The sequence below is a fragment of the Mustela nivalis genome (genome assembly GCF_964662115.1).
Source record: "Mustela nivalis genome assembly, chromosome: 14".
Classification (NCBI taxonomy): Eukaryota; Metazoa; Chordata; class Mammalia; order Carnivora; family Mustelidae; genus Mustela; species Mustela nivalis.
The window spans coordinates 22,365,427-22,383,494 of record NC_139033.1 but is presented as its reverse complement, the minus strand read 5'-3'; the positions used below and the strand labels follow the sequence as shown (position 1 = coordinate 22,383,494).

The following is an 18,068-nucleotide window of genomic DNA, read 5'->3' as shown; positions in this document are numbered from 1 at the left end:
AGCTGCGTGAAGGTTTTCTTCGTAAAAGACGCTCCCTCTGTTTTCGATTCCTTGTCCCCTGTCCTGCACATGTTCGAGTTCACCACGCTTTAAAAGGCCATTTCCGGAACTGAAATGAGCCCATCAGGAGACAAAGTGAAGCCGCAGGTCAGGTGGGGACACTTCTCCTGCCCTGAACACGCATCCTCCACTGACAAATCCGGGTCCAGAGAAAGGTGAGCTTCCTTGTCCCCTCTGAAACTCAGAATGTGGGCCACGCGCTCGGGGGTCAGTCTGAGCCCCCCCTGCAGAGACCCGGCCTCCCGTCAGGAGGCCTCCTTGGGAAGAGACTCCCATACTAGCTTCTTCCGTTGGAAGAAGGGAAAAAAGATGGCATTCTCATTACGATCTTTATTTCACTCTTTCCTCTTCCCTCAGAGGAACCCAGAGGGTGTGCCACTTGATGTCCCCTGCTGTCAGGTCCCCGTGGCCCTTCCCCAGCCACAAAGCCCTGCCACAGCCTCATGTGTCCACGGGCAGGGACTCTCCAAGAACTCATCACATGGGCCGAGACCAGAGCACGTCCCATTCTCCTTCAATTATTCTGCTCATCTCTTGAACGAGAACTCACCTTTTCAAAGTTCAGGCGGGGAACACGAACAGCCCAGATGAGTCGCACGTCATTTTCAAACGGCAAGAAATCAGATGCAGGGCAAGAAAATGCCGTCACAAACAGCGGGATTTGTTTCTCAAGCGTGTGTGTTCTGTGTGGTGGGGGGGGTGTGCATGCACGCGTGTGTGTGAAGCATGGCCACGCCCAGTCCCTGCCTCCAAGGTGCTCCGTGGCCAACTAGAGCGCAGGAAACAGTCAGTGGCCATCTTACGCCATCTTCTCCCAGTGGCCAAGGAGCCCCCAGCCAGCGGCTGTCTGCTGTCTGGTGACCAGCAGGGAGACAGAAGGAACGCACCTTCCTGGAGAAAGGACTGTGGCCACCTGGAGAAAGCCCAGGGCCGGGGAAGGTGTCTGTCTGGGCATGAAGTTAGGAGCTCCCACGCCCATGTCCTGTGGAAGGAAGTCCCTGCATCGGGGCACAGGGAGGTCTGGGGCAGGGTTTCTGCCGGGCACCAGCAGGACTGTCCGTTCCCACCTCTCTTTACTGCCAGTGGAGACACAGTTATACCTTCTCACTTCAAAACACTTCTCAGCTTTTTAAGCTGAAGTCCCCTGAGGGCCTCGGACCCCCATGTTCTTGATCCCGTCACTTCACGGGACCCGGGCTCGCTCTGCGTCCGTCCTGCGCACGCCGCGTGGCTTGGGCGGCCAGAGTAGGGACGGTGTGTGCGTTTGGTGAGGGAACAGCGAGGGGTGCCGCGGGAGAAAACGAGCGCTGTACGGTCACCTTCCAAAAAAAGAAACAGTGTGCATGCCCTGGAGTTGGCAAAAAAATAAAAAAACAAACAAAAACAAAAAGAAAACACTCTGGCCATCCTGACATGGTGTTAGATGAGTTATCTTGTGAGTCACGCTAAAACCCTTCTGCTTCTAGAAAGAACTCTACACTTGGCTTTGTGTTCTGCCAATGAAAACAGGAAACCACAGATCGAGACGAAGTTTAGGCGCCTCCTGGGACCGGCGAAGAAGGTCTTAACGAGTCTCAGCAACTCCAAGATCTTTTTATTGATTTCAAAGTCCAATAGAATGAATATGTTTTATCTAAATATTTTTTCACATAACTGAAACACTGAATTATTTTTTCAGAAATAGAGTTAAATACATCCATCTAGTTACAAATCTAATATAAAGAGTACAAAATATAATGTTATAAACTGTATTTAAAAAAAAAAAGAAATACAAACTCTATGGTCTTTTGCATTTGACTGCTTCAGAGTGTGATCAGCGCAGTGGATGGAGAATGAAGCCCCCTCGGTCCCGTCCCACGGGTGTGCAGGAGCCCGGCCCGCACCGAAACCACCTCCGGGAGCCCTGGCCGTGGTTCCCTTTCACTCCGGGGACAGAAGGCTCCACACCCAGAACTCAGCGACGAGAGACAAACACGGCCCCACTCGCTCAGTGCCACTGACACCCTCAGGGCTTGGGAGTCAGCATGTTGGCTTTAAAGCAGAGGCTGGTAAAGGGAATCTGGGCACGAGAATCTTGGAGGCACAGTGTCTCTGGGGCACAGACCGACACGTGTCGTCCCTGCGGGATCGAGGGGACACCCGCCCCGCGGGCTCCGAGCGCTCTGGCTGTCGTGCTCTCAGCCGGCGGCTCCCCGTCCGCGCCGCACTCGAGACTGCGCCCATCCGAACGCGGGGCTCGCTTACCAACGGCTGTGTGCGGGCCCTTGTTCCGGATGTTTCCGGAATATTACGTGACCTGTGACAGAGTGGCCACGTCTGAACGTGGCTCCGGACGCAGAGGGCAAGAGCCACGTCCCTCACCCGGCGCAGCGGCCACGGGCCAGGACTACCGCGAGCAGCTTCCCGGGCGCGCTTCTTGGGAAACTGGTGTCTTTCTTGATTTCGAAAATAAATGAGTATCAGAGAAACCGCTCCGAGTATTTCATACTTTTCGAAACTAGAAAGGCAAAATCGCCGAGCCCTGCAGGTCTGTGCTGCGTTCGGACCGGCGGGAGACGGAGCCTTCGGAGCGGCCGAGGGACCCTCCCGGAGCAGGCGGCGGAGCGGCCGAGGCGGGCTGCGTCCTGGAAGGGGCCGGCGGCGGACGCTGCGGAGAACGGACGCGGCCTTCTTCGAGTTAAGGAGTGTGAGTGAGTGACCTGAAACGCTCCTCAGCTCATCGTCATTCTGTGTGACCGGACGGGGACAAGGAGGAAAGACGTGAGCGGGGAGGGGAGGGGTGAGGACAGCCGGACCGACAGCCGCCCCGGGGCAGCGAGGGCGCCGGCGGGGCGGGGAGACACACGGAGAAGCTGCGGTGTCGACAACCAAACCCTTTATTGTCTAAGTTACATCAGACGCCAACACTGTAAAAATCCTGTTAGGAAACAAGGAAACAGCAGGTCGGTAGAGGTAGTAGAAAGAGTCTGTAACAGTCAGAAGATGACTTACAGGAGGGATCACGTGGAAAATATCGTTCGAAAAAAAGCAAATCAAAACATTGGCTAAATAAATAAGAAAACACAAATCATATTAAATACTATGGTCAAACAGACAACAACGCATGAACAGACCCAACCATACTGCTGACCAGTGACAGAAGGAAGCCACAGTCCGGCCCCAGACAGCGTGGCTTGGAGGGCAGCCTCCTCCCCTGCTCCGTTCTGGGGACGCCACCTTCTGCGCTGGGCCAGGCACGCGCTCCCACAAGCGGACTTGGACTGCGTGCTTTGCCCGCGGGACCCGGGGTGCACCCCTCTCGCCATCAGGCCATTCCGGCTGCTGGCGGGGCTCCGGGGTCGGGGGGTGTGGGGGGAGCTTCCAAAACAGGAAGAATGGACAGGACAGCTCCGTGTCACTTTGGGAACAGAACCGCTTTTAATCGTTAGAACACAGAGAAAGACAGGACTGGGTCTGGAGCCCCTGTGCGCCCTGACCTGTCACTGTTCACTTTCAGCCGCGAAAATGAAAGCCGGAACTTATCACTGTGGGGAAACTATCGAAATGATCAAACAGAAGTCAAGAGAAAGGCATTCTGATTTCTAACAGAGGAATGTGTCTCTGCAACTTTGCTCAAAATACAGAAACAGTCGATCACAGCTGCTCGATACAATCGGCGTGAATGTTCCTAATTACGCCAACACAACAGATCGTTCCGGTACAAACCTGGTGTACGAGGATCAGGAAAAAGTGAGTGAAAACATCGCGCGCACAGGCCTACGCGTGTGTACATCCATACGTAAAGAGGAGCTACCCAGTTACATCCCACTGTTTCCAAGTGTTGCAAAGTAACCGGAACCTCAAGTAATTTAAATTCAGTAACAAGTAGAATCCAGAACCAAACATTAACTAATAACAACATCAACAATAATAATAATATAATAATTCAACAAATCATTAGAACAGGAAAACCACACTTCAGGGTTTGTGTCTGTGCGCGCGCAAGAGTTTAAACATATCTTTGTATCAGAAGCCCGTTTTCTACAAAAAACTGCGCTGACCCATGACTGTGTTAAGTAAACTGTTGCTCTCACCAGTATTAAAGGTTAGGATAATTTCTATACAGGTAAAATTATTGCTTTTTTGAAAAATATATTTAGCATGCTTGTTTTTAATCTGTTTCCTGCCTTTACAAAATGTCACGATTAAAAAAAACCTAGTAAAGCTTTTGCAAAAAATTTCACAGAACATTGTCATTCAAGGCAGCAATTTTTGATAATGCATAAAATCATATGTGCAAAAATCTGAAACTCTCAGAAATATTACCATCGCACACAGTGCCACGGTAACAGGAAAAGAAAATATTTCTATCTGTGGAATACAATTTTAGCTGCGTACACTGCACGGTTTAAGATCCTTTGTTTTGGGCCTTAACCCCCCACCACAAAAACTTGCATTTGCGGGACTGAGGAAGAGGTATATGAAGCTGTCCCCACCCAGGGGCCAGGGGACCTCCACGCTCTGGGAATGAAGGGACTCACCCCATGGAGGTCCCCGGGCCCGAGAAGACACGACACCTACTAGCTGGGCCGGGCGGGGGCAGCTGGGAGGGAGAGGAGCACAGGTTTCTGGAGCACCAGGGCCCCCGGATCTGCTCAGGGATGCTCCCGCCATCACTGAAATGGGTCTAGACCGGGGCAGGGAGTTTCAGTGGCTAGAGAATTTACGGGCAGTCTTCCTTGGGGAGCAGTCCGCAGAGTGTAGCCCTGTTACAAAAAGGTCCTGAGAATAAACAAAGAAGCCTGCTTGTCTTAGTGTTCAACTAGCTCTTTCCCGAAGCAAATACACGCACTCCCGTGGGTGTGTGTTCCCTGCAGGCTCGCCGAGCACAGAGGACGGGAAGGTCGGGCAGAGCAAACGGGAAACACCCGCGGCCCCCAAAGGCCACCAGTTAGGACCACACCGTGGCCCCAAGCCACCAGGCCTGCTTTCCGCAGTGACCAGTGCTCCCTCCTTCCTCTCTTGTGGACGACTTTAAACACCCGCTACGACACAGACGGGCTGTGGCACGAACGCTCCACCAGCCGCCCCACCACGTGTCCTGGCGTTACCCGACTGTCCTCTGAGCGTCAGCAGCTCCCGCCGGCGCCCGGCTCTTCCGTCTCTCTGACACGCACAAGAATCTCTCTCCAGTGTCTCAAACGTGTGTCCAGCAACACAGAGGCCTGTGCTCTGAGCGTACCTGCCAACAGCACTGTTTATGATAAGAAAATAGGGGGCGGCGGTCGATGAGCCCAGAGCTGCCCAGAGTATGTGCACGGGATCCCGGAGGAGACCATCTTCGTGTGCTCCGAGCCGTTTCCCAAGGCGCAGAAGCATCTCCCTTTGGCCTGCGCTCCAGCACGGCCGCGCCCGGGTCGGGCCAGGGTCGGGCCATCCGGTCGGGGCTCCTGCAGCTTCTCCTCCACGGGGGGTCGGGGTCACTGCCGGGGCATCCATGGGGGGCTGCGAACGGCTGCCACGGGGCACCAGGGTACGCCGGCCACGAGTCTCTGGGTTCCCTTTCTGAGAGGCACTGCTGGACGGGATTGGGGTTAGAACGGTCTCTCCCCTAGATGAGAAAAAGCAGACAACAGAGAAGCTCATTTCTGCCTTTTGGTATCTAAGTGCATTTTCCCTATTAATTTTCTTATCAACCCCCAAGAGCAGGGCGACCTTGAGGCAGCAACCCCGTCAGGTGGGTGGAGACCCCTGACTGCTGCAGGAAATCACTCTGCTCGAGCAGAAGAGATTTTAAATGGGCCTTCCTGCTCTGCGGGGGCAGCTTCAGACAGTCATTCGCAAGGCTGCAGAGAGGATGGCCGGCCGCCTCCGTTTCACATCCAAGAAGGCGAACAAGCGTCCAGACCAGCCCTGGAGGTGAAAGGTGACAAGATGGAATTGGGGGAGGATTCTCAAAAAAAGGAGAATTTTGTAGCACGACGCGGATTTACAGGTGAGTGACAGCTCCGCAAGGAGGCTGAATTTGGGGGCCAGACAGTCAAAAAAGGACAGCTCCCACATCGGTCCGTCGGAACCGAGAGTGCTTCCACCGATTCCCGTACATAATCACCATGTCGGGAAAACAGAAGGGGTTCTCTAAAGTCAAGTGCACGGCGAGATAAAAATGGGAAAACATGTGAGCCTGCGGCTTTCAAAGAAGGCTCTCCAGTGACATTCGAAGCATCGCTGTTGGAACAATGGAGTTTACCATCCGAGGACAAAAACAAGAGGGCGAGATTAATCTTACTGAACTGCATGAACCTCCAGCTGACGTCCTGACGGAGAGAGACCGATCACTTGACATTAACACGCACATGGACGCCACAGCACTCCCGCACCGTTCTCACTGGTTTCCAGCCGTGCCTCCGGGAACCCCAGAAATCCTGGGGGGAGGGGCTGGCTGACACCGTGCATTAAGCGCTTCTCTTTAGTCAAGTTTCTGAAAGCTCCTACTTAAAACCAGCCCCACGTGCATGACGTCCATCAGTCAACACTGAAGGAGGCCCAGGAAGACACTGGACCAAAGTTCTGGGGGGGCTGGGGCGGGCACAGTGGCACAGGCAGGAACTTATCCGACGCGTAAGAGTAACTCCACGTCCTCGGGTAGACGGCGCATTCCCCGTAGCGAGCGGAGCGCGAGGTTTTACATTTTTGCACAGCGACCTCACACCACGGAGATTCGTAACAGGGCACTTTCCAAACTGCTTCTAGATACATTCAAGAAAGGAAAATGGCCTTTGTGTTTGCCAAGAGAAAAATGAGTTGTTGTCAGTGCCGAGGTGAATGGCCTGGAAGTCTCCCCAGAATGACTATATGTAGCAAGTGAACTCGCCGGCGATTCTGAACAGTGTCCACTCTGCACACGCGACAGCGACGGCGCCCCTGACCGCCGCCTGCACCTTGTTTCCTTGGGGCCAGAATACACAAGCTTGCACAGGGCAGATTAGAGAGGGAACAGGAGGACGCGCCTCCCTCCATGAAGGACAGAAGTTTTGAATTGCGAAGCTCAGGAAGTTTTAAAAATGATCCGAAAGGACTGCAAAATCTGGTAACCCTAACCACCAGGTTGGTAAATTTAGTCCATAAATCTAGACACAGTAATGCCTATTTTTGCTTTGGAACTGAAGCAATATGTTCAGACAGCATCTCATTCTTTAAGGGAGTCATCAACATTTTATTCCTCAATACAGCGACCTACAGGCTTTTTAGGAAATGAAAGAGATTCATTTGAGAAATCGGCACATGGGGAATGCAGCCCGGGAAGAAAGGAGTCACAGAAATAGGCACGTGCGCACCTAGGGCTTTGAGTGCACACATGCTGCTTTCTCCCGCTATGAGACAGAATACTCAGAAGACGAGAAACATGTTTTTAGACAAATCTGTGGGTTTTCTGCTGCTCTGTGAATTATGGGCTTTTCAGTAACAGTAACACTAAAGAAAATAATTATCTTCCTTAATGCACTTCAATGTTCTAGGGATGGATACTGACTTCCGGAACTTCATGAGGTCTACTTTTTCTCCCTTTTGGCTTTATAAGGTAAGGGGATGTACGTGTACTCCTGTGGGGAGGGGGTGAGGACACAAACACCCTCCCAGGACACACGCGAACCTGTCGGCCTTCAGAGGGAAGGGGACGCGACCAGCGTCTGACACACGCGGTGTGGTGCTCTAGGCCGGATGAGGTCACACGCAGCACCTTCCTGATCGCGACCTTCACTCACCGCGCCGCAGGCGAGGGGCGGCTCTCAGGACCGCGTGTCACTTTAGACAAACCACGCATCCTGTTCACAACTTTTCATAGTACGTTCGACTCAAAAGAAAGGTGGAAAATGTGTTTTGAGGTGTCTGTTTGGTTTTACCAATACGGAAGCTGCTTGGAGACCTGACGGGACTTTGAAATCCGACGTGTGACACTGAGACCCCAACAGTGACCGGAAACCGGGACTGGGCGGCTCCACGAGTCTCCATCACCTGCGTCATAATATCCAGAGCTAAACCAGGCCCCCAGTTACTTTTTCATTTCCCCTTATTTTGATTAATGGAATTATTTCTCTGGCTTAACTACTTTAAAATAACATTTAGAATAATAAGAAATAAACTATTAATCATAGTCTTTAAATTTTGGCAAGGAATCCAAACACACTGGGAACACCAGATTTGCTATTTCAGCAAAAGTCAGTCTGGTCTTTTAAATCCAAAAGCCAGGATACAGCAGGGAGACAGGGTCCATTCTTCTTGGTTCTAAAACCATTTCAATTTCTAACGTTTAACCACATAACAGAAAAGACAATTTCTTCACAACACACAGACAAAGCCACCTAGAATTCTCCCCCCCAACACCACTAGGACAACAATACCCATACGTCAGCCTATTATTTTTTAAAAATCTTGCTGATGATGAATACTGGGGATTACTGGGAACTAAACATTTACTCAGTCCTGCTGAATCTATGACAAAGCATCTTGGAAGGATGCCCTCCTTTCATTCAGAATTTAGCTTCGAGCATCAGCTACCCTCACGACTGGACTTGGGTGCACTTACGAGAAGCACAAAAGTGGGGCCTTCATTCCTGAGGGTGGGGACAGTACACCCAGAGCCGTGGCCAGGCCTCACGCGGGATGACACTGCTCCCCTCCAGCACCCACGCCCTGCGAGAGCAGACACTGCAGAACAGACACCATGACCACGAGTCTCCTTCTAGAAGCTCGACCACTAAATCCACGCCTGTAACTTGTAAGGGTTCAGCGACCCTGTCCACTCCAGCTGTGGGAGGAATGCCTGCTGACCAGCGCACGTACGGAGAAGAGCACGCTGCCACAGCACACAACCGAAGAGAATCACTTCATTTCCCCAAGTTTCTTTCATTCTGACCTAACAGAAGCAGATTCATTTTGGCTCTGGGCCTGGACCCCGTGCCTCACTCGGAGACCGGGGACATCATGATCTGTCCGAATTAGCTAACACACAGACTCTGGATGCTAATTCGGCAAGTCAGGGGGCTGCTGCGTGGTCGCCGGTGTGACACGGCAGAGAACTGGGGCCCCAGGTCTCGGCGACAAAAGGCACAGTGCCGGGCTCTGGCAGCACCAGGATGTCCAGAAAAAAGAACCGCCATCGGGGCTGGTTGGCTCATTCAGTCTGGGAGCAGCGTCCTGCCTCCGCATGTGCCTGGATCCCAGCGGTCACGGCGGGCAGCGGCAGACCCATCCCAGAACACACCTTTATCCCAGCGGTCACGGCCGGCAGCGGCAGACCCATCCCAGAGCGCGTATGCGGCCCACGGTGTCTTCACGGCAAGGGTACAACGTGCTCCTGGGGTTACCACAGACACGGGCACCGGCACAAAGTCCCACACCTCAGCCAGGGCGGAGGGCAGGGCAGCTTCCTACTCAGGACCCCAGGGTCTCAACAGTTCAAAAGCGGACCTCGCTCGCTCTCTCAAATAAATAAAACTTAAAAAAAAAAAAAAGCCACTTTAAATGTGACAAAGGACAAGAGGCACAACCAGGGGCCGCGACCTCCCCCTAGGAATTAAGCAAACCAGCAGCTCCAGTGGGAGGGGCAGGTAATCCAGCACAAGGCCAGGGTCACAGGTCTGAGTGAACGTGTCCCACGGTTGGCCAGAGGACAGCTGACCCACAGAGGGCCTGGCTCCGAGAGGGAATGGCGGCTTCGAGCACGTAATGTGCATCCCTGCGGACAGGAAGCCCACAGGTCAGTCGGTTAAGCACAAAACTGCAGAACTTGTGTCCACAAGCCCAGAGAAACATAAACCATCTTTTCTCGGTCACAGTCCAGCACGGGTACCAACCGTTACGAAACCCCAACTAAGTACCGCAACAAAGACACAGCGTCAGACACAGCCTGTGACGAGGCTCGCTGACCCGCGTGTCGCTGCGACAGGGGCACCCGTGGCGGGCGGAAGGAGCGCGGCGCCCACACCGGACGCGCGACCCCGAAGAACCTCGCCAAGCTCCTGGTGGGCCCGCCGGGCCTCGGCCGCGACACCCAACACTCTCCGCGGAAAGCCACGCCCTAGGGAGATGCAAGGGGTCGCCTGCGGGCCACGGACACTCTGCCCCGACGCCGGCTGTGACCTCCAGCGCACTCTCCCGCCCGGTGCATCCGCGTGACCACGTCCCACAAACACGCCGCGCTGAGTCCCGCCGTGAGGGTGTCTGTCTACACCCGTGGGAAGCGGCGGCGCCCAGGCCACGTCTGGGTGGGGATCTGTTAACTCCGCATCCGGAGAGACGTTAGTTACGTCCGAAACGGTCCCAGCACCGCCAAGTACGTTCTTTCTATGCTGAAACAGCCCGTTTCATGGACAGACAGAAACCGCTGACTGGAAAACGCTACCACACAACAGGGTGTTCAGTCGGTGACGTGAAGAACTGGCTTTTTAGCAACCGGCAGACGTTCTAAAATCATAGTAAGACACAAGCACCAAGTGCAGGACAGGCCACTCCGGGCGAAGGTCCACCTGTGTGGCAGTGGACGCTCCCCTGACAGCTTTGCAGCGAAGCTTCCCTTCTTGAGACACACACCGGGAAGCCACCATCACCGTCCCCACCCTCGGCAGCCCAGAGTCCCGGGGACGGTTACACTGGTCAGACAGGACCCATGGGCGTGCGCTGACCCCGTGACGGGGCCCGGACACTTGCCCCGGCTGCCGAGACGCCGCTCCCTTTACAAAGGGGACAGCGAGCAGCTACAGAATCCCGTCAGAAAGCGAGAATGTCAGCGGAAAGTGCCCGTGGGAGGAGAGGGCACAGGGATGTTCTGTGCGGGGACAGGAGTGGGGAGAGCCCTTAGCCCAGGACGACCCACAAGGCCACTGAGGACGGTGCGCGCCCTGCGACCGGAGCTCACGCTGAACCCCTCCGACGGCGCGGCACGCCGTGGGGATGCGGAGCGGTGAACACACGGAGGCCATCCAAAGCGGCAGCAGGAAAACGCAGCACTTCCATTCAGCCGACCGCACGGCCTTGATCAAGTATGCGCCGGCGCGCACGCACGGACACACAGACACACGCTGTTCTCCTGCGCACTTTGCCGCATCGTTTTCTCTTTCCTCTCTGAGAAAGGACCGCTGCCCTTCATGGTCAATAATGTCGTGCCCGAGCTACCCCGGAATTCGGAGCCCAACATGAAGGTTATAGACTTCATTTGAGCCGAAGACTGGCTGGGGACAAGCGCTCTAACACTCTGGCCTGGACACTAGCGTCGCGCAGCAAGGAGGCCCGGTGAAGGGCAGGCGCCTCCCCGAGGCTGGCGCAGACGCTCCCCAGCCCCGCACGCTAACGTGACCCGATCAAACACACTTGCCTGTCCGCAAGGGGGAGGGGAGCCTGGACGCCTGCGGGGACCCCTCACGGAGCCCGGCGAAGGAGGCACACACCTCGCATCACCGTCACATCAAGTGTCTGTGTGGCGGCGGCAGCGCTGGGCGGGACACTCCCCGGCACGGCCCTGGACAAGTCTCAGGCTTGTCCTCGAACAAGGGACTCTGTTAAGTCCCAACAACAGAGACCTTACATCTCATTCTATCGAAAATCAGCTCGTCCTGTTACCCTTTTGTTTCATTCTAATGTCCCTATTCTCACCTAACATAGGCTGACCACGAAGCGTGAAAACCCAGATAATGTATTATTTTTCTATTCCATCAACACAACAGTCCTACTCTACGGATGGAAGTTTCCAGACTCGCCAGCCACAGAGCAGACCCTGGGTTTCAGGCTTCAAGGGTGGTGGTCGGAGTCCCCCAGGAAGCGACAGTCGTCACGCCACAGAACATCCTTCCTCCCCTGGCAGGGCCTCCCCACAAACATCATTCTGTCGCCACACGTGGGGAGACGGCCTCGGAGAACTCTCCGCCCCGATGTCTGGAAGGACCCGATGTCTCCGAGGCACCGCCCGATGGCAGGGCCTCTGTGTGAGCAGAACACAAGCCCTGACGAGTCACACTGGCCCCACAAACACTGCACGTGGCACAGACGGCCGCTCTTCTCAGAAGGTTCCCTTCAGCAGCCTCTGCCTCCCCCACAACAGCGGGAGGCCAGGAGGTGCGTTCCCGCGGCCCGCGTGGAGGAGTTGAGACCTTTACTCTACAGGGACACCCCCGAGAGGAGGCTCGCATCCGATCCGAGAGGAGGTGGATCTGACCACGGAATGGAAGCCGACCAGCACGGGCCGACCCATCAGTGGCGCAGGCCAGAAAGATGACTTGGAACCGGGACACCTGGGTGGCTCAGTTGGTTAGGCAGCTGCCTTCGGCTCAGGTCATGATCCCAGCGTCCTGGGATCGAGTCCCACATCGGGCTCCTTGCCCCGCAGGGACCCTGCCTCTCCCTCTGACTCTGCCTGCCACTCTGCCTGTGCTCGCTCTCTCTCTGACAAATAAATAAATAAAATATTAAAAAAAAAAAAAAAAAAAAGATGACTTGGAACCGAAAGAACTTAATTTTCTAGATTCATGATGTGAAATTCAACTGCGTAGCACACCAAAGCCACGGACGCCTGGCCAGCGGAAGACAAAAACCTCAGGAATCTGCGTCAGTGGCACCTTCAGAAATGCGTGGTGGTGATCTAGGGGCCACTCGCACCTGCCGGCGGCACAATGACAGAGGGCCTCCCTACAAGAACCGTCAGCCCCCCCACTCACCTCTCGGCCAGGCCACGCCTGCCATGTCTCCTTCCTATGCAACACCTCAAGGGCCATCCAGAAACATCCCAAGAAGGAGAAAGGAACCAGCAAAGGCCCCGGAGGGGCGGCCAAAGACGGGACACGTGGGCAGGGCGTGGACAAGCCGAGGAGTTCGAGGAGTCCACAGGCGTTCCCATGGGAGAGCCCAGACCCGGCCCCAAAGTCGAGCCCAGAGCCCAAGGGGGGCCACAGAGGGGAGGGCCATGCAGGGGGCGTCCCGTCCAAGTGCACGGCCATCACACAGACACCAGCCAAGTGACGGAGAGAAACCGATCTCTGCTCTTCCCTAAACCCAGGAAACCATGGTTCTAGAAACACACTTAGTATATTACAGCTGAAAAGTTTAGGATCTGCCCTTAAGGAACCCACGTCAGCGTGAATTTAAACGCCCTAAACACCCTTAATCCACGGAGCTGTTATGTCCATGTGTTCACGGGCAGAGGACCCAAGAGAAGCACGTGCATGTGAGGCACGAGTCAGCGTTTCTCACATGTAGAAGGTCAGTGTGGAACCTCTCTTAAACCACGCACACACACACGCGCGTGCGCACACACGCATACACGCACATTAAACCCCGAGAACCATTTACAATTCTTAAGGAAAAGGAGAACATTTCTGGCTACTGCATACTTCCAAGCTGCCACGTGAAATTCTCAAAACCCGAACTTGAAACTGACTTCTACTTTTTGGAGGGAAAAGCAACAACAGCACCGTCGGACGGGCAGCGCGACAGGCAGTGCGACGGGCCGGTACAGAGGAGGTTCGCACCATGACGCCCCAGGTCTGGGCGCTAAGCAGAAGTCACTGACACAGGGACAGGCTTCCCCAGTCTGGGCACCCGAGGCCACAGTCACCGGAAGGAGTGGACAGCGGGTCACGGCTGCTGGGCACACGGGTACCCACGGAAACTTGCCCACTGTCAGCAGCCTATGACTTCTCAGCTTTGAGACCCACGGAAACCAAACCTAGAGCAATGAGACTGCCCCCAGGTCTAAAGGGCGCCCACGCACTGTGACTCGTCTCCCAGCAAATAATCTGCATGCCTGGAAACGTCCCTGGGACGTGCAAAACTCACTGAATTAACTGAAACCTGAACATGTGAACACACCAGGCCACGGGCCGGCTGCCTTCTACCACCCGCCACAGCCTGGCGCCGCGCCCCTGACCCGAGGGGAGGCGTTGCGGACACAGGGCCTTCCAGCCTTGCCTCCCAGCACCTTGGTGATGGCGCGTCTCAGCGACCTCTGGGCTTCCGTGCCTTTAGCTTCATTTTAGAAAGTTCCCAGGAAGCGCAGGCTCTGAGCAAAAAGGAACAGACGCCAGCCTCGAATGAGGACCCCACTGGCAAAACCTCCGAGACCGTGGGACCCGGAGTGCTTCCCACCTTAGTGTTCCCGGGAGCCAAAGGCACCACGAGCCACGCCAGGACGGCTCCAGCGTGCCCAAGGAGCCGGCAGGTTCCGAAGTCCCTGCGAATGTCGGCCGAGACCCGCCTTCTCGGTGAGGCACCCGCAGCCACACCGTGGGTGTGGGACGCCTCGCCGTTCACCCCACTGCCACCAAACCATGAACCACGTTCCCCAAAAGTGCCTCCACGTTGCTGGAATTTGAGGGGCCCAATCGCAAAGGTCACTGTTGCCGGTGACCTGCTGTAAAGACAGGTGCGCGAACACTTGAGATCAGAGAAGGGCCACGGACAGAGAGAGAGCGCCGCGGGGCCTCCAGCTGCTTGATCTTTGGTTTTTAACAGCAAATCCTTCACTCTCCTCGTGCTCTGTTAAGGGAGAGCCCCCCACAATTCACGCCCAAGGAGGAGGGCGCCCTATCCGGCGTGTGCCTTCCCTCGCGGGTCCTCGCAACAAGGAGTCGGTACCCAGACACCGGCAGAAAAGGGCAAACGGCCACTAAGGTGTGTCTTTTCTCAAATCGCGGCACAAGCCAGTCCCCAGACGTCCTACGGTACATCCGTACTCCGCAGGGCTTGCTCACTACCACCACCGAACTACGCGCTTTTTGATCACGTACGTACAGAAACAAACTCTTGCTTCTTCAAATGGACGTTCCCACCTATTGAGAGAAAAGGGACCACGAACATCTCCTGATTCTGTGTTTAAAATGACAAAGGAAAGTGCACCCAGCTGGCTCCTTCAGGAGGGGCTGTGACTCCTGATCTTGGGGCATGGGTTTGACCCCTATGCTGGGCAAAGAACTTACCTAAAAAATTAAAAAAAAAATTAAAAAAGATAAAAAAACAAAGGACGTGAGGGGCGTCCAGGCTGCCCGCTCCCATGAAACGTCAGCATTCCCGAATTAACAGCCCCAGGAGGGAAGGCCTGCGGGGCCAGCAGGCTCCCGCCCGGGCCCCAACCCTGGGCACCCGAACCCAGGCAGACAAAGCTGGGGGGCAGGAGGGTGCACGGGCCCCGCGTTCTCCGCTTGGTGCTCAGAGGCACAGCCGGCCGCCGGCAGCTGCCCCACCCCGTGGGGAGAGGCTGCTCGTGGGGCCTGCAGAGGACCTTTGTGCCGGCGCTCGCAGGGCAGGGTGTGGGCTGCCCGTCTTACCTCTGTGCTCGAGTGCAGGGCCACTGGCACCCCAGCTCTGGTAGAGAGAAGCGAAGTCCTTTGGAATGTACGTCTTAAAGACACTGAGGATGTCCAGGCGTTTCTCGCGGCCATCCGCTGCGGGCTCCGGCTTGCTGGCCTGCACGGCCGCGCTCCCCCTGGGGCCCGCTCCGCAGCTGGTGGGCGGCCGCAGCTCCTGGCCGGCCTTGGAGTGGGGCTCGCGGGGAGGTAGAGGGGGGCCCCCATCGCCTTTCCCGTGCGGCGGACCCTGAGGCTGAGGGCTGAATTTGGCTTTCGGAGGGTCTGGGGCACTGTGCTGCTGTGGGGGGCCGAGGCTGGCCCCCGGGGGAGGGAGGACATACCTGTCCCCCGGCCTGCTACCTGTGGGGGGCTGGGCTCCTGCTCGGGCGACGACGGGGGGCGCGGGGGTGGCACATCGGCTGAAGCCACCGCCGCCTGCCGCGGGCCCCGCTCTCGGGCCAGCCTCCTGCCTGGGCTTCGGCAGGGACGGCGGTGCGGGGGCACCGTGTGGCTCGGGGCCGTGGCCGGCTTTGGCCTGGCGGGGCCCGTCAGGGCCGGCCACCCAAAGCGCACAAGGGCCCCCGGAGTGGCTGTCCTTGCTCTTCGGCAGGCTGGCGGCTTTCGTGGCCACGCCCAGGGGCGAGGGGCCGCCTTTGGGCCCCGGCACCCCACCTGGCACCTGAGTGCGTGTGAACCGGGCGATGGGCAGCGGCTGGCACTCTTTGCCCCCAAGGGCAGGCGGGGGGCCCGTGCGTCCGCTCCGGGCAAGGAAAACCAAGTTGTTCCTGATGCTCCTGTAGCCGTTGGGCTGGATCCACTGGGGGGCCACGGAGCTGCAGCTGACCCTGTGCCAGACTCGCTCGTGCATCCACAGGACCTCGGGGTAGTAGGTCTTGTGGTTGCAGTAAGGACACGGGTGAACGGCCAGCGCAGCCTGCAGGGACGAGGCCAGCTCCTTGTGGCTGGGGTCGTCCCGGCTCGACCTCTCGCTGAGGTCCAGGGGGGCCAGGTCTGGGGCCGGCCCCCTCCGGCCCCCTGCAGCGTGCTCCTTCATGTGCAAGTCAGACGGCTTCTCCTTCAGGGGCTGAGCCGGGCTCGTGGACAAGAGCGGCAGGTCGGCTCCTTCGGGGAAAGTCTGATCTGAATGGAAAGGGAAGTCGGCGGCGTCCCTGGAGACCGCAACCTCCTGCTTCGGGTGAAACGCCGGCATTTTGACGCCCACGGAAAACCGGGGCTGCTCTGCTCTCTTGGAAGCGTCTCGGCTCCTGCTTCCGAGTGCGGACGCAGAGGCTGCGCTCCCCGCTCCGGGCTCCCCGGTGTCGGTGTGTGACGCGGCAGTCCGGGGCGCGCGACCCTGGTCTCCGCTGGCGAGTGCGGTCGAGGCTGCCTCTTCAGAAAAGCGGAAGTGGAGAGGCTTTCCCCCTGGAGGGTCAGAACGTAAAACGTGAAGTTACCACTTCTCATCAGAACAGAAGAGGCACAGCAGCACACCCCAAGGCACTGTGGTCCTCGCGCGCAGAGGGTGCACAGGTCCTCGGGAAACAACGGGGTCTCGCCACAACACTCTCAAAAGTGGGCCAGCTTTAAGGGCAAAAGGATGGTATTTGGGGTGGGGTTTCTTTCTTCGGTTGATTAACTCAACAGACTGTCGGGAGAAATAAAATCTAGCTGCCTGCAACCCTGCAGTTACTCGTGAACAGAGGGTAACTAGTTGTATCAGACACCAAGAAACACCTGCTCCGTACTAGCACAAGCTTCCCATGCCTTTCTGAGAACTCTCTAAATGCAGTCACAGTTAGGGACCCCGGGGACGTAAGCCAAGAGGACCCCAGGACCGTGACACGCAGCCCGTGGTCACACAGAGGCTGAGCCTGAAAATGGCTCACTTTGCCCAAGGGATCCCGTAGCTGCCGCAGAAGTGTCTGGGCTACAGGTCAGCTTCAGACTGATCCAGAAAGGGTCCCGAGTGACACTCTGTCTCAAGGTCCACTCCTCTGGTCCAAAGCCTTGACACGGGAAGATTCCCCTCAGAGGCACGGGAGGTAAGTGAAGCCACGCATCCCTGCCCTTCCCCAGAGGGGGGTCCGGGACGGGGACCCTGAACGCTGCCCCTGCGGTTCCCACCCGCAGTGCTCCTGCAAGAGACACCCGGGTGCGCCCGGAGGCCCTGCCCCAGGGAGGCCGGCCTCTGCCCAGCCACGCTGCGTGGAGTGGTCAGTGGCCGGTGGGAGCGGGGCTCCCTGCCCTTCAGGCCCGACAGGTGACAGCCTCCGCAGCCAGGCCAGACCACACCCCAAGGGATGAGCACAACCTGAGAGAAAGTCCACGTCCCACTCGCACTGATGAGCTCGGTGCAGCGAGCCCAACAGCGGGAAGGTGTGCGGTCCTTTCTGGAGGTCTCAGAACTTTCCAACACAGGTTCTTCATCGCGAACACCCGCCGGACGCCCCTGCGACCGTTGCTGGGTGCCCACTGACGGCAAGGCCCAGTACTGCTGGTCTTTAAGGATATTCACACCCTTAAATATCTGCAGTGAAACGTAGGTATCTATTTATAAAAAAAAATGTTCTTTAAAATTATTCTAAGTATATTTTGGGGGGTTAAGTCTCAGAAATCCCATCAAATGGGTATTTTTTTTAATGTATTCCAAAGGGATCTCCATGTAGGCAGGAGAGCATCCTTCAGAGAACGGGTTTG

The 18,068-nt window shown here is 56.5% G+C and overlaps 1 protein-coding gene across 5 annotated transcripts in view; it reads right to left on the bottom strand.

Moving 5' to 3' along the window:
* Nucleotides 1-1,634: 1,634 nt before the first annotated feature.
* Nucleotides 1,635-18,068, bottom strand: part of ZNF516 (zinc finger protein 516) — a 111,887-nt gene continuing 95,453 nt past the window's right edge. For all 5 annotated transcript variants that reach the window (XM_082699363.1, XM_082699361.1, XM_082699364.1 and 2 more), the window contains exons 3-4: nt 15,351-16,793; nt 1,635-5,650 (exon numbers count right to left, since the gene is read on the bottom strand). In XM_082699363.1, the coding sequence (XP_082555489.1) occupies nt 5,634-5,650; nt 15,351-16,793 (1,460 nt within the window). In that variant the 3' untranslated portion in view covers nt 1,635-5,633. The remainder of the gene's footprint in view (nt 5,651-15,350; nt 16,794-18,068) is intronic.